We start from the raw sequence: 21,417 nt of genomic DNA, 5'->3' as shown, positions 1-21,417 counted from the left end.
ACATTAGGGCTGGAAGGGACCTCGGGAGATCATCGAGTCCAGCCCCCTGCCCAAAGGGCAGGAAGTCAGCTGGGGTCATAGGATCCCAGCAAGATGAACATCCAATTTACTCTTGAAGCATCCAATTTACTCTTGAAAGCAAAGTACTCTTGAAAGCCCATAGGAAAGCAGGGCTGGGATGGGTGACAGGAAGTCATCTGGTCCCACCTCCTACTCAAGGCAGGATTGTCCCTGACTAAGTCATCCCAGTTGTGTCTATCTAACCTGCTGTTGATAATTTCCAGGGATGGAGAATCCATACTTTCTCTGTTCCATCCCAGTTCAGATGTTTAACTGTCCTAATCTCCAACCTAAATTTCCAGTTACGGGCATTAGTCTTCAAGAAAGATTTGGACAAGTTAGAAACAGTCCAACAGAGAGTGACAAAAGGATTTAGAGGCCTAGAACACAGGATGTGAGGATGTTTGAAAGACCTGGGATGATGTAGTCTGGAGAATAGAAGACTGAAGTGGGGATTTGATGAGGCTTCATACAGAAATGTTCGTTAAAAGGGTAAGTTGATCAGATGTCCTCTGTCCCCTGGGGACAGAACAAATAGCAATGGATTTATATTTTAACAAGGGAGAACCTAGGTTGGATGTTAAAAGCACTTGCAAACCATGAAAGTGTTTAAACATTGGAGCAGGTTCCCTTGAGAGGCTGTGAAAGTTTCTCAAGTCCATGCTTGGGCTGCTGTTTGTCTGAGATGATGTAGATAGGCATAGTCCTGCCTTGAATAGGGTTTGGACTATATAACCTCCTGAGTCCATCCAGCCCTGTTTTTCTATGCTCCTATAAAATTTTCTTCCAACTGGAATTTCCCTCGTCTCATTTTCTATTTTTGGGGTGTTAACTTGCCACCTTTCAACTATCTTAGGTAACTCCCCTGTTTTTGTTTCTGCAATGTTGTATCTGTTTTGCTGGCCTTTTTTGAAACTATGCATACTGATTATCCTCATTCGCTTCATTTATAACCCTTCTTTTCTGTTGTTTGGCTAGTTTAACAATTGCCTTTCTGTAAGTGAGTAAAGTACTTCAATTGTGATTTTGGTTTTTCTGAAGCTGGAGAAAATAATCACCTCCTTAGTTTTACACATGTTGTCACAGATCAGTGTTTGCTTTTTATGGAAGAGCATTACAGTGTGTGCTTCGGTTTAATATACTTGCAAGTATCCTTTAAATCCTTCTCTCCATTACTGTTCTCTTCTCTTATCAGCATTGTCCTATTTTTGTCCTTTTATTTATATGGATAAGGATTTTCTATTATCTTGAATTATCTATTAAAATCACCTCTTGTTAGTCTTTTGCCTATAGTTTTCTAATTTATCTAGGTACTTTTATAGTCTTCAACTTGGCTTTTATACAGCCCATATTTATTTTAATTTAACACAGTTTACTAAGACTGATTCAGTTAAAAATGAAATTTGCCTAGATTTAAGCAGAAACCATGGAAAATCAATTTGTCGTGGCTTCTGTCATACATAAGCAAAACCCCAGAATTCAATAAAACTTAAAAGTTAGTTACTAACTTGGAAACTTGTATGTTTACTTGTAAAACAAATGAACAGTTAATACGCAAATTAGACTAACCATACGGGAATAAACATGGATGGATCTAGGATTTTAAAAGGGTGGAGGGGGTGCAGATGGTAGGGCTTATCATATATTATATAACACTTTTTTCCTCTAGAAAAAGAAATCAGAAGCTTTACTAGCGTCCAAGAGGTTATCCAGGTCAAGACAGAAACAAAGATTAATATAACTTCACTGGAATGTGAATGAATTTGCTGTATCCTATATTGTGCATAAACATAAGCAAGGCAAAAATATGTCTTTAGTCCTGTTTTCATTAGAATTGCACGTACAGCTCTTTCAAATTCGTAAAACAGAACCTAGCCTTCTTGAGCATCTTGAAAGTACATTCAATGATTCCCCTCAAGTTTATGTCCACATTTGAGTTCATGTCCACCTGAGTTAATGTTTCCACGCCTCAGTTAATGTTTTTAGCTAGAGTTAAAAACAGTTTGCAGGGTTGTGAAATAGGAGCTTCCTTACTAGGAGGAGCTAACACATGGCAAAATTGCAGAGTAAAGGGTAGCTTAATCAGCCATCAAGGCCATTAAAAAGGAGAGAGGGTCATTAACACCTGTAGAATGAAGAGCTTAGAAGGAATCAGGTAGATTCTAATGAGCCATGAAGTCAATTTATTCCTCACTGCTGCTTGATTAGAAATGCTGCTGCCAGTGCCAGGTAGTTATTTTTAAACTTCTGGGTGGAGCAGAAATCAAGGGGATCTGCCCCTGCGTATCCGTCATTAATATTGTTCAGTGGTTTAAGATGACTAGAGGCTAATAGAAAAGAGGTTTCACTGCACATTTGTAGGATAGGGTCCTTTTTGTTTTAAAAGGCAACAAGGTGTTGCATCCAAGTGGGGATGTCTCTAAGTAAAATGCCATACTGCTGTAAAATTAAAATCCCATTTTCTTTGATAGGCAACCAAACTTGCATGGTGACTTTGTGGATTCTCAGCAATGCATTGGGTTGGTCGATACAGCTCACTAGAAAACAGCTGTTGTAAGAATAGGGTAACATGATGTTATAACATTTTCAGGCTAGATATCAGGAGGTGCTACTTCACTGTCAGGGTGGCTAGGACCTGAAACCAGCTTCCAAATGGTGCTTGCCCCTATGCTGAGGGCCTTCAAAAGGTTAGATAGCCACCTAGTTGGGGTCATTTGACCCCAGCATCCTTTCCTGCAGGGGATCGGACTAGATGATCTGCTTAGGTCCCTTCCAACCCTACTAACTATGAAACTATGTCATGTGTCCATAAAGCTGTTAAGCTACTATTGTGGCTTTGTTTATCCAATTCCTTAGTTGCTGTCTGGGCCTCAACAATTAAAAAAAAAAAAAAATCCCACACGAACTTGAAGATGGTGCCTGGCAAAATTTAACTTTACTCCTTTAACTTTTAAGACTTTGGTTACATCCTGCTCTGTTTTCAGGATTTGAGGAAGTTATGATCCTATAATGTTATAGAAGTTATAGTCCTATAATGTTTAACTAAGTCTAACAAAGCTGCCACTAGAAGATACTCTGATACCGGTTAAATGATGACTAATACTAAAAAGAAAAAAAATCTTGTTTGCCTGTCAGAAGTGACTCTGCCTGCATTCTCTGTAAGGATATTTGTATTGTATAGGCACAGGGTAAATGTCCTTCCTGTGAGTCAGAGTCTTCATCTTGGAGGCATTCATTTTTAGCTAAACTTCTTTTCTTAACACCTTGGGAGGGTTTTGGCAGCTCCAAGCGTTCTGTTGTAGCTGCTCTTTCTACTTGAAGAAAACAGCGTGTAGGTGTGCCTAGAACTTTTCAGCAATGCGCTTGAATTGGTCAGGAGGATTACAAATCACTTTACCTCTGGGCTTATAGTTAGGAGTGAAAGAAGACTTTAATATTTTCTGGACGAGCCAGCTGTGATTATGGATTAAGCTGTTACATTGTGAGTCTGTAACAGAAAGAGTTTTGTTCTTGCATGAAATTAGACTACTAAAATGATTGATCTTCAGTTTAATAAAAAAATTGAAAGAGTCCTGACTTGAGTCCTCCTTTTTCTTTGTAGACATCAAACAGCTTTTAAAAGAGGGAATGCATATCCCTGTGGGGTAAAGCAAGGAGAAAGAGATAAACCTATGGTTATAACATTGTAGTAAAACTATGTTTTTCACATTAATAGATTAAAGAGGCAGCAGATATTATTCAGAAGCTGCATCTGATTGCGCAGGAGCTACCTTTTGATAGGTATGTTGAGATTTAATTTTAAATACTTTTTACAAGTTGTTACTGTGGGACTATCCATTTTCCTCATTGTACTTTTGCTTGACTCATATGATTCTTTAAATAATGTGTTGAGATGACTTGTTAGTGTATTTGCATGTACATGTGTGTTTTGAGCATGTTTATAACTAGCACAATCACTGTTGAGCCTACATCTTAAAAGTTTTGTGTTGGAAAGTTTTTGTTTACATAAGCTATTGTGCTGGAAACCATTGTAATTTTGGTATACTAACTTCCATGGTAATTGTAATTACCACCATATTTACTTTAATACAAGACAAGATTTTCCTTCCCAGCCAGTATGGGGGAAAATGCCCCTTGTCTTAGACTTTCACACTTATTAAATACATTGTCTATCCTTAAACTGCTGCCAAAAGCAGCGGTTGCTCAGTAATGGAAACCAACTATAAAGTTGATTAAATGTAGCCAACACTAAGTATAACTATAAACTACATGACCCATATTAGGCAAACATACTCATAAGAACCGTTTTAAAAAAATTATTAATTTATTTATTTTTGACCCCTCCCATATTTATTTTCCCTGCTGTAACAGTGGGAGGGGGCCAAATTCGAGGCAAATCTCCAATAATTAGATTTTATACCTGGAAAATTATAACAAGTTTATAAATTTTCCATTTATAGAATCTAATTATTGGCAGGGTCATCTTATATTAAGTAAATGCAGTAATTGCTTATCAGTTTCTTACATATTAAGCTTGAATGCAGGTGTTTCATGGTTTGTTTTAATATACCTAATTCTAAAATAACTTCAAAACAAACATCTTCAGTTAGCAAGCTAATACTTCTAAATTCTGTATCTTATGGGTACTAATAATGCTTTTTTTAAATTTGTTAACAGGTTTTCTGAAGTAAAATCAAAAATAGCAAGTAAGTTTCCTTCCTAGTGCACTGAAGAGTGAATCTTATTAACTTGAATGTGCTTGTTTCTTTAATCTAATTTTAATGTTGAATATTCAACTTTTTTTTGGCCAACATGTTTACTGCATTGTCTGTTGGTCTGATGGTGTGTGATTTCCACCTTCTCTACCCCCCACCCCCATTTTCCCCTCTCCTTATATAGGTAAGTACCATGATTTAGAGTGCCAGCTGATTCAGGAGTTTACTAATGCCCAAAGAAGGGGTGAAATCTCTAGAATGCGAGAAGTAGCAGCTGTCTTACTTCACTTTAAGGTAAAAACTGTGCGTTTCCCCTGCCCCCATCGCCTTGCACCACAAACTCTTGTGGTTTGTTTTCTTATTCAGCCACTTTTTCTGAACACATTTTTGAATAAATAACTGTAGTGAAGCTCCCTCTAGACTTAAAAAGAAAATGGGACTCAGAGTTCATACAATTCATGAATCTTACTACAACTAATCCTTTTTTTACAATAGATTATGTGCTTTCTTTGCAGCTACTTTTTTGTTAATTTGTGGTCATTTTCCCCTACCGTAGGGCTATTCGCACTGTGTTGATGTGTACATAAAACAGTGTCAGGAGGTAACATGTTTTATCTTTTTCTCTCACAATTCATTTTATTTATGACTGTTTATTATTGCATTTTACTATGGATTTGGAAAAGTAATACTATAATATTTTTCTAATCCCTAGGGTGCTTTCTTGAGGAATGATATATTTGAAGATGCAGCCATTCTTTGTCAGCGAGTGAACAAACAAGTTGGAGAGATTTTTAGCAGCCCAGAGACTGTATTGGCCAAACTTATTCAAAATATCTTTGAAGTCAAACTTCAGGTATTTTAAATTTCAGCATACTAAAATTTGGTTAAAGGAGGTTTTTACCCTTTGTCTGTCTGTCTATTTTGTAATATACAGTTACATAAGAAATAATTTTTAAAAAGCAGGAAGGCATCTTCTTAATGTAACGAATGAGGGATGATAAAGGATTCCTTGTATTAGAAGCACAGTGTAGTTGACAATGCGAATAAATAATACAGGAAACCCTCAGCATTCGTGGCTTCAGATATACATGGTGCACCAAATATTTTCCACACATCGCGAATATTCACTTTGCAAATGCTGAACCCATATCTTAAATACACTTATAGGAAACCATCGGGAGCACTGTGCTTGCCACTGCTAGGCTTCTGTCGCTACCACTGGGCTCCCACAATTGCCAGCGCAGCCATGCCCCAACCCTGCTGCCAGGGACACGCGTCATTCATGAGCGCAGTGCCATATTCACAAGTTTCACCATTTGCAGGGATGTCCAGAACATATCCCCAGCAAATGGCAAGGGTCTCCTGTATACATATCTATAAGCTTCAGTGGGAATGAGTACGCTCACTAATAATTCCATTTCTGTTGAAAACACATATGACCTACTTCTGCAGACCCATCGCCACCTAAAATGTAGACTGAAGAAGTTAAAATTAAGTAAATATCTTTAATCGCTTTGCTTTTGGAGTTAAGTTTTGTGTATGAAGCTAACATTCAAAGTACCAAAATAATATATGCTGTGGAATGGAGTCCGGTGGCTAATGCATTATTACTGTGCAAATCCCATGTAGCTGAAAATTGATTTTTTCCCATTCTACAGATACTTATGGAAGTTAGTATCGTGAATGGGAGTATTCATACCACTTCCCTATATGTGCTGATCTTGCCTATCCTATGTGTACTACCCCTGTACTGGTGGAGAAATAAGGTTTAGATCTCATTCCCAAACCTACCTTGGGAAGTAGTGATAGCTTTCTTTAGTACTTCAGCCTGAATAATAATTTTGGCGATTGTTTGTTTGGTTTTTTCCCCCTAAAAGAAAGGTTGGGAACTTGCATCTGTCTTTTTGGTTAGCCAAATCCAACCGTTCGTGTAGGTTCTTAACCTGTGTGCAGGACCTTCATCTAACACAGGAGGTATATGGGCTCACTAGGGGACATGCCGTACTGGACTTGGTGTTGGCTGTGGGGAGGACCTGGTAGGGGAGCTGCAGATTAGTGGTCACTGTCCCCAAGTTGACCACAAATCAGTCAAATTTACCATATGGCGTAGGATAAGTAAGATAACTAGAAGGGTGGAAGTGCTTGACTTTAGGAAGGCTAACTTCAGTGTGCTCAGGAGTTTAGTCAACGATGCACTGCAGGATAGGAGTATTTGTGAGATGGGAGTCCAGGAAGGGTGGTCGTTCCTAAAGGAAGCAATCCTTTGGGTGCAGAGGGAGACTATCCCATTGTGAGGGAAAAGTGGGGGAAAGGGGCCAAAAAAACTTCCTTGGCTAAACAGGGAAATCCAGGGGAGCCTAAGTGCAAAAAAGAAGGCATATAGGTGGTGGAAGCAGGGGGAAGCTGAGGAGGAGGAGTATACCTGTTTGGCAGGGAGGCAGTTAGAAAAGCCAAAGCAACTACAGAACTGAGGCTGGCAACGCAAATTAAAGATGACAAAGTCTTTTTTAGGTATGTAGGGAGTAAAAGGAAGGCGCAGGGCAGCATAGGACCCCTACTAAACAAGAAGGAGCAATTAGTGACAGATGGAGGGAGCGGGAGGGGGGGATAAGGCTAAGCTATTCAGTGAGTTTTTTTGCCTTGGTGTTCCTGAACAGGGGTCAAGATAAGTTTCCTAATGGGTTCTTAGATGGGCATCAGAGGGACACCAGCCCACCAACTGTTGATGATGACTTGGTGCAGTTGCTTGGATGGATTGGATGTATTCAGGCTATCAGGCCCAGATGAGCTCCATCCAAGGGTACTGAAGGAATTGGCCGGTGTCATAGCAGAACCACTGGCACAGCTGTTTGAGCGCTCATGGTGCTCAGGTCAGGTCCCAGAGGACTGGAAAAGGGCTAATGTGGTTCCTGTTTCAGGAAGGGGAGGAAAGAGGATCCGAGTAATTATAGGCCACTCAGTCTCACCTCCATCCTTGGAAAGGTCTTTGAAAAGATTATGAAGGATCATATTTGTGGGAGTCCAGTGGGAAAAAAAATGCAGCAGGGAAACCAGCATGGATTTGTAGTGGGTAGATCACGCCTGACCAATCCGGTTTCATTTTATGATGAAGGAACAATGGCCACAAGCTGAGGGAGGATAGGTTTTGGTTAGATATTAGGAAGAACTACTTCACGGTAAGGGCAGCCAGAGCCTGGAATAGGCTTCCCAGAGAGGTGGTGCTCTCACCTTCCCTGGAAATCTTCAAGAAGAGACTGGATAGGCTCCTTTCTGCCCATGGCAGGGAGTCCGACTAGATGATCTGTCTAGGTCCCTTCCAACTCACTGATTCTATGACAGGGTCACAAAACACTTAGATGTAGGAGTAGAATTGGATGTTGTTTTCTCGAATTTCAGCAAGGCCTTTGATATGGTATCTCATCCCATTCTCATAAATAAATTAAGAGGCTGTGACACAAATGTTTACATGGTCTGGTGGGTGGCACATTGACTTAGCAGTCGCATCCAGAGAGGTGGTAGACTGATCGGCATCGATCTGAAAGGATGTGGGTAGTGGGTTCCCACAAGATATGGCCCTTGGACCAGTACTCTTCAATATCTTCATCAGTGACTTGGATATGGGTGTGAAATGTACTCTGTCCAAGTTTGTGGATGATACTAAATTGCAGGGTGAAGTGCACACCTTGGAGGGTAGGGAACGATTGCAGGCAGACCTGGACCAGTTAGGAAAGTAGGCAGTACACAATAGGATGCAGTACAACAAGGACAAGTGCAGAGTGCTGCAATTAGGGCTCAAAAATATCCAGCACATCTACTGGCTGGGAAGTGACCCTCTCAGCAGCACAGAAGCAGAAAGGGATCTTGGAGTCATAGTGGACTCCAAGATGAACACGAGTCATCAGTGTGACATAATCATCAGCAAAACTAACTGCACTTTATCATGCATCAGCAGATGCATGACAAATAGAACCAAGGAGGTGATACTTCCCCTCTATGCAGCATTGGTCAGACCGCAGTTGGAGTACCAGGTCCAGTTTTGGGCACCGTACTTCGAGAAGGATGTGGGTAGATTTGAGAGGGTCCAGAAGGATGGCCACTCATATAGTTAGGGGCTTACAGGACAAGTCCTGTGAGGAGAGACTGAGAGACCTGCACCTCTTCAGCCTCTGCAAGAGAAGGCTGAGAGGTGATCTTGTGGCTACCTACAAATTCATTAGGGGGACTCAGCAGGGGATTGGAGATGTTCTGTTCACCAGGGCGCCTGTTGGGGTAACAAGGAACAATGGTCACAAACTGACAGAGAGCAGATTTTAGATTAGACATCAGGAAAAACTTCTTCACGGTAAGGGTGGCCAAAACTTGGAACAGGCTTCCAAGGGAAGTGGTGTTCTCCTCTCCCTTGGTGGGGTCTTTAAGAGAAGACTGGATAGGCATCTGGCTGGGGTCATATGACCCCAGCATGTTTTCCTGCCTAGGTAGGGGGTTGGACTTGATGATCTATTGAGGTCCCTTCTGACTTTAGCATCTAGGCATCTTTTATAAGCATTTTGGCAAGCAAGTATGTGTCTAAAACATCCATCTTTTCATTTTGCTGTATTTTGTACGTACAAGAATGCACAAAGGACCTCTAGGCTTTTTTCACTTTTTGGCTATCAGACCCTTTAACTTTGCCGTATTGGGTCTTGTGCAAAGCAGATCAAGAATGTTTCAAGTGCAGGTCTTCTGCAATCACTGCAAGATGCTTAAGTCTGTTTCTAAATTAGCCTCCTTAAAGTTGTGTTGATCTAAAACCATTGAGCTAAATGAAAGATCTCTGTACATTTTAGATTAAAACTAAGTATGACTACTTTATGTAATATGTGAAATGTTCCTGAAAGGACTTATTGTAGAAAATATTAAATGCTGTTGATATTCTTCAAAACTGAAATTATACCTCCAGTTATGTTTCTGATTTATAGAGTTATGTAAAGGACCAGTTAGAAGAACACAGGAAATCAGATGCAGAGCAATATCTTAAGAATCTCTATGAGCTGTACACAAGGTAGCTATAACTTGATCATCAATATCTTGTTGTAAGTAGCATCTTGTAATAGGTTTGCTTGTTACTGAAACTTTGGGGCAGTCCAACTTTTAAGGTTCGTCAATAATTGAAATATTTTAATGTTTTTCAGTCTCGACAGGCATCCCTTTTTCAATTGAGTCCCTTAGAGAAACTGATAATATACTTCATAGAAATGCCCACTAGAGCTTCTTTCCCCCCCCACCCCCAAAGATTCAGAGACTGAAATAGTTGTTTCTTAAAGTATATAACAGCCTGTTCTCTTACTGTGAAAAGTGTACCTGTCACTATTTCACTGCTACCAATTTGATTGTAGTTGTTCTATACGTAATCTAATATGAATTATACAAAATGCTTTCATTTTGGTAGTGGCCAGAGGTTCAAATTGGCATTGGGACCCCATTGTTCATTGCAAATATGTAATAATAGAACTTGTATGAATACAACTTTTTTTCCCTGTTTCTTTTGCATAAAGAACTACTAATCTTTCAAGCAAATTGATGGAGTTCAACTTGGGCACTGATAAGCAGACTTTCTTGTCTAAGCTTATCAAATCCATTTTCCTTTCCTACTTGGAAAATTACATTGAGGTAGAAACTGGTTATTTGAAAAATAGGAGCGCTATGATTCTGCAACGCTATTACGACTCTAAAAACCACCAGAAGAGGTCCATTGGCACTGGCGGGTGAGTTTTTCTTTTTTTAAAAGAGAAAAGATTTACCGTAACTTAGAGGGAAAAAACAGTAACTGTCATTCTAGTTTGTGAGGAACTGGTTAAAATTTGTTGACAGAACCATTTTTTTTTGTTGTATTGTCACTTAATGTCTCCCTACACTAAAAAGTCTATTCCCTGAAATAAAAATGAAACCTGATACATCTGTCCATTAAATAATTACATGAGATGAAAGAACCATGTGTTGAATGTCTTGATCAAGTGGTGAGGTTGCCCGGCTGTTGCTTACTAAAGCTTATGCGTTTCTGATTAACTAAATGTACGAAGTACAAACCTACCATGCCTTCTGCCTGACTTCAGATTAATATAGCTAGCGACTTCTCTTAAGCCCAGAGCCGCACCAAGCCTTTAGGTGTTTAATTGCTGGAACTTCGGCATCCAAGTCTAAGAGTGTCAATGTCAAAATTCCTGCCAAACCGTGTAAGTGCCTACATTTTTGCCAACAATTACCTAGGCACCCACAATTCTGCTTCAGTACATGGTACAACCTGTTTCCATCTTGTCAGATACCCACATGCTCAGCCCTCTCTCACTTCTGAGATTTGTTATTCAACTTCTAAAATATTTAAAACAGTAATTGCTCTTGTTCTTTAAGATAATAGTGGTAGAGCTTTATCAGGGCTGGCCCACCATTTTGGGGCCCCCTGCCCTGAAGAAGCTGGTGGCAGCAGTGAGCGGGGGTGGAGAGGGTGGCGAGTGGCCAGACGTGAAGCCAGTGGGGTGGGGGAGGGGAGGTGGCAAGTGACATGTGGCCAGATGCAGGGAGCCCCTTTAGCTGCAGGGTCCCCTGCAGCTGCAGGTTTCGCAGGATAGGATGGGCCAGCCCTAAACTTTATGTAAGAGCCTAAAGTCTGTGTAATTTGAACATTTCTGTTGGTATCCTTAAAAAAAAGGTATTGGTTAGTGTAAGCATGTTTTGTTTAGTTTCTCTACCACTCAGGGTTTTGGGAGGGCGGGTGGTGTCCCTCCCATATACCAAAGACATACTCATCTAGGGCAGGTGGGAAGTTTCTTATAGATAATTAGGACCACATTGTAGACACTGTGGTTTCAAGGAAACTTTAACCCTTATGTTAGGAGGAAAACAACGCTTTTTTACACTAGGAGAAAAGCCTTACACCTGATCTGGATATAGCTGATGTTCCAACATCCATGTTCTGAATTCTGGATATGAAGAGAGAGTTGGCAGCAGAGCAAGTGGAGGAGCAGCTGCAATAGATCCACTTTGAATCTTTTGGCCTTTCATTTCTCTGAAGACATGCGAGAGAAGGAATGATGATTGGCAGCTTGGCTTACTTGTCCCTCTCTGCGGTGGTCCTGTTCTTTCCTTCATCTGTGCTGACTGGTATTAGATGGAGGCCTCTTGCTGTTCTGTGCCATACTCTTCTGCTCAGTTCTTTCCTTTGTGAGACCTAGCAGTTGCTTCTGTCTTCTCCTTCCTATACAATAATTCCCTAAGACCGCGGAAGCTGCCATGGTGGGGGTAGAACTGAACTCAGGACCCTCACAGATAATAAAGTCCTAGAGCAGCTAGGAGGAGAGAAGAGTACAAACTTGACCACCAGAGAGAGGTTCAGATTTGTTTGAAGAACTGCTGTCGGGGTATAGATTTGATGGATCACAGAAAAGAGATGATTGAGGAAAGAGGAGGAAGAGAAAAATTATGAATTGAGGGGGAGGACAAGTAAATATGAATTTTTTTTTTTAGTGGGGAGTAGGGGAGCTGCATTTGAGAGTAGATGTATTGAGGTTACTGGAGTGGTGACTCACCATGAAGGTGAATCAGGACATGTTTGGGTCGGGCTGCTTTATAAATGCAGGGTTATAGAACTGTTTCTCTATCTCTGGCCTCTAACAGTCTTATAAAGAGTAAAAGACTCTAGGAAGCTAAACTCCCACTGTAGCATATGAATTCCATTAAATTTGGTGGAAACTTCTTACAGTCTGAAGTGGGAAATACCTTTTGGGGCGATTATGGGGCAAGACTGCGTGTATCATCAGAGGGGAAATGCATGTTCTTTTACTTGTGCTGTTAAGTTTTTGGTTTTGGCAACTTTGAAAAGCTTCACTAAAGTTATATTTTAAGCTTATATTTTTATCAGGTTAACTGCTAAAATATTACAAATGCACTGTTAAACTTGAACATTAAAATTGCTTTCATTAATGTGTTGTATTCCTAGTATTCAAGATCTCAAGGAGAGAATAAGACAACGCACAAATTTGCCTTTGGGTCCAAGTATTGATACCCATGGAGAAACCTTCCTCTCCCAAGAAGTGGTGGTTAACCTTTTACAAGAAACCAAGCAAGCCTTTGAAAGATGTCACAGGGTAAGTGAGCCTTCTCTGGTCTCTGTAAGCAGGTATAGTTTGAATGACATGCATGAACATGGGCACATACACTTGTACAAACAAATATGTATATCTTTATCATCAAAGTATTTCATCTTTAGCCACTAGTGGGATTCTAAAAAGAGGCAAAGACATAATTGGGCTAAACAAAATTGAACTATTGATCATGGAGTTTTTTGTTTTATTAATCAGTTGGATCATGCTGACCTATTTTGAGACTGCATTAAAGATTTTATTTCTTGAACATAAACAAGTCTCAAAATGCCTGACCTAATCTTCCCCCACCCCCACCCAACCCCCCCCAAAAAGGAAAAATAAATCTGCTTTTAATCAGTTGGTATGAGAGTAGGCTTTTTTTTTATATTCCTGTATTTTTTTTTTATTATCTATTTTTGTCAAAATAGATACTTTCCTTACAAACATTCAGCTGCGGTCATCTTTGACTCTGTTTAAATGCTCTTGCCTTCTACAACAACTGAGTCTGACTACTTATTAAATCACCATTTTTACTGCTGTTAATTTTCTGCTTGGCTCTACTGCTGTAAGAGTTTAATAAAGCTCTTAAAATTGAATTGCAAAGTAAAAAAGGTACAATCAATCTTTCAGCTAAATGCATTCATTTTTAGAATGTATCTTTACCTTACACTGTGTTTTGCAAAATCATCTCAGTGCGTTTAAAAATTATTTAAATATTTTTGGTATTAAGAGAGCACACATATAAGTAGAAACATACACAACATTGGTCTGTTGATGTTCAGATAATTACTTACCAGAACTGACATCAGTAGACATTCCTTGACATTGCCACATGGCATGATATCATATAAGGTTTATCTTGTCTAGTCTTTTGGGGAAAAATTTACAAAATCTCTCCTTGTGACTTAAAAGCCAAGGTCTCAATTTTCATAAAAGAGGGTAGCTCTAAGGAGCCCAATTCCCACTGATTCAGGCACTTTTGAAAATGTTACCCTTGCCCTTAGAAAGGAATTGGATGCACATCGTCTGTAGTGTTCATTTTTAAGTATCTTAATGAAATTTTTCTGCCATAGGCATTCCTTCTTCTGGTTCTGAGAGTACAAACCTTTATTTCCTTGATATTGTACACCAAGCCAATGCTATTTTTTTTTTAACTTAGCTTTGGGTCGAGTGTCAGTGACAGCAGATTGTACAGTTGTACAATCAAATTTGGGATTTTGTCATTAATGGTGGGCATTGGCAGGATCTGGTATAGTTGTGGTTGAGTTGTAACCTTCCTTTTTCAGTTGTGTGCAATGTTTTGTTGAACCATTCTTTTGGGATGAAATTTTCCAGCTGTTTCAATCCTATTTGTGTGCATGCACAGGTGTATGTAAAGTTAGAGCAAATATGTTCAGCATTAGGCAAGTATTAACTAAGTTGTACATTCATAACTAAAAAAACTGGAAACTTTAAAGCATGTTTTATCAAACAGACTTCAAGTCGAAACTTGCAAACTATCACTTGTTTCAAAGTTTTTGAATGAACTGTATGTATGTGAATTTGAAGTATTGGCTTGTCTACTGTGATGGTACCCAAGGTTGTTTGACCAATGGCTAGCTATCAACTGACTTGTTTCTTGCACACTTATTTCAACTGACCTGTTTATTCCATGCCACTATTAACTGGCCTACTTCACGCATGCTTCACCTTCAAAGTCCAACTTTTCACTGAAAAGGGGCTGGAGCCCAGTATAATCTACTGATTATCTGTGAACTTCTTACCATGACCTTGGGAACCACTGGGCTAATACGTTTTGTTTTTCCTTGTTTGGACACCTGAATGAAATGCACGTTTGTTGATTAGCTCCAGATTCCAGAGTTCCAGATCTTCCTTGATGTGCAGGACTAGAGCTTTATTTTTACAGATATTCTAAGTTACAGAGGACCAGCATTCAGCTGCTGTGCAAAGAACCTTAAGAGCCGCTGGGGAAATCTTTAAACTCTATAAGTCTAGCTTATGTCAAATAACCTATCTATGCCAAGGCTTTTAGAATTGTATGTATGCAGAATGTACATAGGCAGTTGTACAATCCCAGTGACTGTGTACATGTGCGCAGGGTAATGGACCATGCAAAAGAACTGTTAGATGTCCACCCTGCCCCCTGCAAGTTTATGCACAGTTACCATACTGTACATGCAAACTGTGCATCTCTCCTTGCAGATGTACATCAAAAATTCTGTGCACCACTGCCTGCTGGCACATGCACGTGTATTTTAAGTAGCATTTTCTCCATTAAGACGAATGTCTACAAACCTGTATTATTTTGAGGTTGTTTAATGTTAAGGAATCACTAGAGTCAGAAAAAGTGTGAGGACTAGCTTGGCTTTGTAAAGGCGGGATTGTCTTTTACTAAATTGTATGAAAGTTTCTCTCACAAAATCTTAAACACTAAAGGGATATGTTTGGTACCCGTGTTGGTCTGAGACAAAAAGAAATGCAAAACTCCTTAGAACTCTTGGTTCAGAGATGACACCCCTTTTTAGACCAACTAAAATATTTTTAAAGGAGAATTTACCTTTTTAAAAGATTTTTTTCTTTTTTGTGATTTCTTAGTTGGTCTAATAAAAGGTATCATCTCTGAATCAAGAGCTCTAAAGTTTTGTGTTCTTAAACACTAAAGCATAGTCTCCAGGTTGCAGAAGGCCTGTCAGAGTAGAAGTTTATTTCAGGGTTCTTGGCTGAAGACCTATGAGATTTGGAGCTGCACTTTATTTCAGATAGGGTCAGTGATAGTGACTTTATGGATGCTCACTTTCTTGATGTAAATGTTCCCACTCCACTGAGTTCATTGGAACTGTTGTAATATTAAACAAGCTAGGATCTGTCCCATGATGTTTTCTAAAGTGACATGAATTTTCTGTTTGGAATCATTCAAAGTAAAGTAGCTTCAGTTTTTTTTTTTAAACATTTAATTTTTTTAAAATTTTTGTTTTTAAAGCTCTCGGATCCTTCTGATTTACCGAAGAATGCATTCAGAATTTTTTCTATGCTTGTGGAATTTTTGTGTATTGAGCATATTGATTATGCCCTGGAAACGGGACTTGCTGGTAAGCATAATTTACATAAGAATATGTCCAAATGTACTTTGTTTTAAAAGGCCTGCTTTGCCCTGCTTTAAAGGACAGGGGACCTGCTACTCAGAAGGACCTGTCAGCTGTTATGCAACAATTAAATTAAATTGCCCTTTGCTTTGCAATTAGACTTGATTAAAATTGCAACAATTTTCCTACACTTACACTGCTAGAGAAGCACATAGAGGTACCAGTTACATCCCAGCAGCTTTTATATTGATATCCTTTGACATCAATGCTATTGTGCCATCTATCTGTACCTGAGGATTCCATTATGAAGTGGTGTATATCCATATTTTTGAGCACTTGAATAATTTATTTTTAATCTCATTAGTTTGTGTTCAGACTTGCTACAGAGAACTTCTTATGAATTTGATTGACTGGCCTGGTGCAAAAATGTTTATTTTAAAGCAGGACTATCCCCCTGGTAGCATACAGGCTACATGCAGCCCAGCAGGGGTTAAATTGCGCAAACCCCCCCAGTCTCTTACCTAGCTGCTGCACCCACCGTCACTCTGGCTATAACAACAGCCAGAGTCTCTTAGCCTCCTCCTGTCTCCTCCAGTTGCTGCTTCCTGCCCCATCTTGGGGGGACAGGGGAGTGCAGCGGGATGAGCCCATGGCACATGATGCAGCAGGGGAGAAGGGTGGGGGGGGTGTAGGAGTGCAGCACAGAGGTGGAGGTCACAGGTGTGCAGTGCAGCAGGGGTGGAAGTGAGGGGTTGTGAGCAGGCAGTTGCAACGGTGGAGTGCTCATGTAGTATAGGGGTTGGGAGATCGATGTGGGTGGATGGTACAGTGGTGGTAGGGGACGTGGCTCACGCTGCTGCAGCCCCCGGGGTGTGTGGCCCCTGCTGGATTGGCCTGTGAGGCATGCGGCTCCCAACTGCTTGGAAGTTGGATGGTCTTGAGTGGAAGGGAATTAGTTGGTTTCATGCATCTGGAAGGCAAAGCTCAGTATCTTCTGAAGCTTAACTTTCATATGAGAAAACAATACGGAGATTAAAAGAAAGTGATAAATTCAAAAATCCTTTTTTTGCATCACAAGAATCAGAATGAACATTTCTTTCTGACCTGTTTCATTTTTCTCCTTTTAACGAAAGGATAAAATTCATATTTACACTCATGGTGGTAGTGTAAAAGTAGTGTTGTAGCCAAACTGGTCCAGAAATTATGTGGGAGGCAAGGATTTTTTTTGGGGTGTCTAACTCTACGACACAGTCGGTCGAAATAAGAAACGCCACCTTGCCTCTTGCATGTTTTACATTCAGTGATTTTTACATAATGAAGACTGTAGTGTATGCATTGTGTATATGTAGACACTGAACTCGGCTTATGCATGCCGGACAAGTGCATAGTTCATTTAGCTGCAAAGCACAATGCCGGTCCCAGTCTGTTGCCCATTGCTTAAGTTTTAACAATCTGGTTATCTGCATATCACTCAAGTGTGTTTTTGGCCTCGCTGTTTGGATCTTACTTGTTCTCTGTAACTGTGGTAGCTGCAACTGTCTGCTTTGTAAGTTTTTAAGTGTTCTCCCTTCACCAGCAGTGGAAACAGTGAAGGGGGGCAGTGGCTGTCAAAGGGCTGCTGGAATCCTTGAGAAAAGACTGGAGCTTCTCTGTTTCACAGCTGCCCTCTCCCTTCATTTTCAAGGCTTCTGATAGCAGCCCCAGCAGTGATTGTTGTATATTGTGCAGCTATGTAATTCACCTTTAGTGCAGTTTGCTGCCATTCTTTGATGGGCAGAATTGAGGTCAGTAGGCATTCCTTGACATTGCCATGTGTATGACCTGATACCATATAAGGAGTATGCTGTCTAGTTTTTTGGGGTAAAAATGTACGAAATCTCTTCCTGCAACTTAAAAGCCATTTTCAGAAATGAGGGTAGCTCTTAGGAGCCCAATTCTGACTGATTCAGGCACTTTAAAAATGTTACCCTTGCCCTTAGGAAAGACTCGGATACACAGTCTGTAGTGGTCATTTTTAATGATCTTAATGAAATGTTTCTGCCATAGGCATTCCTTCTTCTGATTCTAAGAGTGCAAACCTTTATTTCCTTGATGTTGTACACCAAGCCAATACTGTTTTCCACTTGTTTGACAAGCAGTTTAATGATCACCTAATGCCATTAATCAGGTAAGTCTGCTGGGGGCAGGAGAATGGAAATTATTTAGTTTTTGGATTTTTATATGACTACTTTCTCTCCCTGTCTTAATTGAGAGAGAGAATTTCAGTTGTTGTTTACTTAGTACAAGACACTAATTAAAGTACATTTCCCTTAACCACAATTGTTCAGGATTTTGGAGCTGGGAGCAGTAGATAGGGTGGTGTTTAACTCACATTTTTTATCAGTAGCGTAAAAGTGGTGATGTAGCTGTGATGGTCCAGAAATTATGCAAAAGGCAAGGATTTCTTAGGGTGATATGTTTAATTGGACCAAATGCGTAGTTGGAATAGAGTTAGACAAGCTTTTGAATGCAGGGCATTTTTCATATCTTGCATTCAAAAGGCCCTAAGAAATCCTTGCTGCCTCTTTTTTTTTAATGAGCAAATATGAAAAGGCACTCCTTTTAGAGATACTACAGCATGTTGATGAAGGGAGCATTGCAGTGGCCAGTAAACTTATTTTGTTCACTGGCTCACCAGTCTGGCAGCAATATAAAAGTAGCATGTCCCATTCAGGAACAATTCTGTCTGAACTGCAGCAGGGTATTTTCTGTCTCTGGTTCACCAAATCCATGCACAGGTCAGCCAGCTTTTGAGGTAGGGCATCATGTAGTTGTTGACTTCTAGGACAGGTCATTTTAATCTAGGCTGGTCCTTTCAGGGTGGGGATTGATGGGGAATCCTGAAACTCCTGTTTTTAGGAGCTCCTGGAGTAAATTAAATTTGCATTATGCTTGACTACTTATTTTGTTTCTGATATTACCATAGCTCTTCTCCCAAGTTATCTGAATGCCTTCAGAAGAAAAAGGATATAATAGAACAAATGGAGGTGAAACTGGACATGGGCATTGACAGGCAAGTCAAATTTTAAATATGGCTTTATCATTTTTCTTACATTTCATTTTTAAAAGAAATGTTTCTTCCTATGAAGCTGTTGTTAAAAATGTTGAATGCATTTCTTTTTGCAATCCAGGTAGTGGATTGGAGATCACATTGAACTTTTGCCAAAAAGTGCTAATTTGGGGAGGCTGAAACTTTTCGTGCTTAATTTCTTATCTCTTACTTCATCAGTTGCTATCTTCTTTAAGCAATCTCTTGATCAGCTTTGGAACAGATCATAAAATAAACTATTTATTTGACCTTAGATAATATTTAAGTGAGGAAGAAAGAGGGAATATGAGCTAGTTAAAATAGAAAGATGTAATGCAAAACAAGAGAAATTTCCATTTATCAGTACTGAAGCGGCTTCTCACTTTTTGTTTTGCAAGTGTTTTGGGATGTGTTCCAAGGAATACCATGCAGTGCAATTTTATTAAACTACATCCGGAACGTTCACTTTAGGGTCTTCTGTCTGCTTTCCACAGCAGCTTTCTGAACAGTTAGATTTAAATAGGCTGCTTTCTAATTGAATGTACCGTTACTGTGCTCGGGGACTAAGAGAAGTTGGAACAGAAGTCTTTTGAGTGACTCATTTCCGAACCACCCTCAGAAAATCAGACTTGTCTTGCATAGAAAATGTAATGCAGAGTCACTTTCAAAGAGTGTCTATTTTAATATATTTTTTAGCACCCCTGCTTTTTATATTTAGGTGTTCTACCATTTAATGGCAATGATGAATATTAGTGTTTACTTCTTCATTACGCAATTGCCACTGTAATATAGGATTGCAGTAGAATTTGTAAATGTAAAAGCCAAATAAATGAAAATGTTCATTTTGAATATACTGTTTTTAAATGTAAAGGACACTGAATTGTATGATTGGACAGATGAAGCACATCTTGGCTGCTGAACAAAAGAAGACTGATTTTAAACCAGAAGATGAAAATAATGTTTTGATTCAGTACACTAATGTGAGTAAACTAACTGCAAATGTGGCTGTAATATACAAGGCCACTTTGAAAATAATTTGAATGATATTAGCATCTTGATTCACTCTATCGCATATTTACATTTGAATACATATGAACTTGATTCATTTTTCAGAGTTGTTTTCACTCGAATTCTCAAACTTTTTGATGTGGATTCTGAAACATGGTGGGAGCACCAGCAAGTTTGTTGCAGGATGCTAAGCAGACCCAACCAAATTTGAATAAACACAGTGAAAACAGGTCCATTTCTGTGAGGAGTACACACTATGAATTGGTATTGACCATAACTTAAGGCAAATCTCTGACACTTTTCTATTCCCATGTGGAATTGTTGAGCTCTTTTCTATGGCACTGGCAGTTACTTAGTCAGAAAAAGTAACATTTGGAATAGTACTTTAAATGTTTCAGTTCAATTTTGTTACTGAAAATGAAGAGAGCTAGAAGCAGGTGAAGAGCTAATCATTCCGTGGGAGCCACTACTATATTTTGCTGTTGATTTAATCTGAGAATTTGCTCTTAATCACTTTTAAAGAGGAAATCTTTTTCAAACTAGTTAACTTTCTTTTTTTTAAGGCCTGTGTTAAGGTCTGTGGCTATGTCAGAAAGCAGGTAGAAAAGATCAGAAAGTCTATGGATGGTAAGAATGTGGACACAGTTCTGATGGAGCTGGGAGTTCGTTTTCATCGACTTATTTATGAACATCTACAGCAGTATTCCTATAGTTGCATGGGAGGCATGCTGGCAATTTGTGATGTGGCTGAATACAGGAAGTGTGCCAAAGACTTCAAGGTAAGTGCATTTAAGTTGTGTATGGTGAAATATAGGTATACATAAAATGCATGCGTAATGAAACCATTTTTAATCAAAAATGGTCTTTTGCATGTAGTCAGTGGTTCTCAGTCTTTTCTTTTATTTATAGTTTGACTTATATTTTTATATTGCCCATTTATCAATCCAATAGTTGATCATTTAATGTCAGTTATAATAGCAAACTTTTTTATTTCCTGAGTGCATGTTAGAATATCTGTCTATTAACATCATTTGCATTGTCTCTCCCAGTTATGTACAAACACTCTGAATATTTCAATGTCCTTTTGTGTGGATATGGGATTGTACGTTGAAATAAAAGTTAAGAGTTCCATACTGGCTCAGACTCACGTAGCACAATTTTGTGTCCAGTAGTGGCAAGCACCAGAAGCTTCCAAAGTGCAAGAAACCCTAGCAAATATAACCCCACATCTATTCCCCATATTAGATCTCCTCCCAGTACCTTGAGTTAGAGGTTGCTTTAAGATCTCAAGCATATGTGAGTTAAGATCTCTCCCAAAATTTTGTTAGCATTTGCTATTATATCTCTAAGATATCCTTCCTATCCTT

The 21,417-nt window shown here is 39.4% G+C and overlaps 1 protein-coding gene across 1 annotated transcript in view; it reads left to right on the top strand.

Moving 5' to 3' along the window:
- Positions 1-21,417, top strand: part of EXOC5 (exocyst complex component 5) — a 42,553-nt gene that overhangs the window by 17,952 nt on the left and 3,184 nt on the right. The window contains exons 5-17 of the mRNA XM_019550876.1: positions 3,776-3,840; positions 4,738-4,766; positions 4,960-5,069; positions 5,332-5,376; positions 5,488-5,628; positions 9,734-9,816; positions 10,310-10,519; positions 12,748-12,895; positions 15,873-15,981; positions 18,022-18,142; positions 18,941-19,027; positions 19,914-20,022; positions 20,614-20,829. Of these exons, the coding sequence (XP_019406421.1) occupies positions 3,776-3,840; positions 4,738-4,766; positions 4,960-5,069; positions 5,332-5,376; positions 5,488-5,628; positions 9,734-9,816; positions 10,310-10,519; positions 12,748-12,895; positions 15,873-15,981; positions 18,022-18,142; positions 18,941-19,027; positions 19,914-20,022; positions 20,614-20,829 (1,473 nt within the window). The remainder of the gene's footprint in view (positions 1-3,775; positions 3,841-4,737; positions 4,767-4,959; positions 5,070-5,331; positions 5,377-5,487; positions 5,629-9,733; positions 9,817-10,309; positions 10,520-12,747; positions 12,896-15,872; positions 15,982-18,021; positions 18,143-18,940; positions 19,028-19,913; positions 20,023-20,613; positions 20,830-21,417) is intronic.

The sequence above is a fragment of the Crocodylus porosus genome, unplaced genomic scaffold (assembly GCF_001723895.1).
Source record: "Crocodylus porosus isolate Cpor-Errol unplaced genomic scaffold, CroPor_comp1, whole genome shotgun sequence".
NCBI classification, from domain to species: domain Eukaryota; kingdom Metazoa; phylum Chordata; order Crocodylia; family Crocodylidae; genus Crocodylus; species Crocodylus porosus.
Note: the sequence above shows the minus strand (reverse complement) of the source record. Positions and strands in the feature narration are given on the sequence as shown.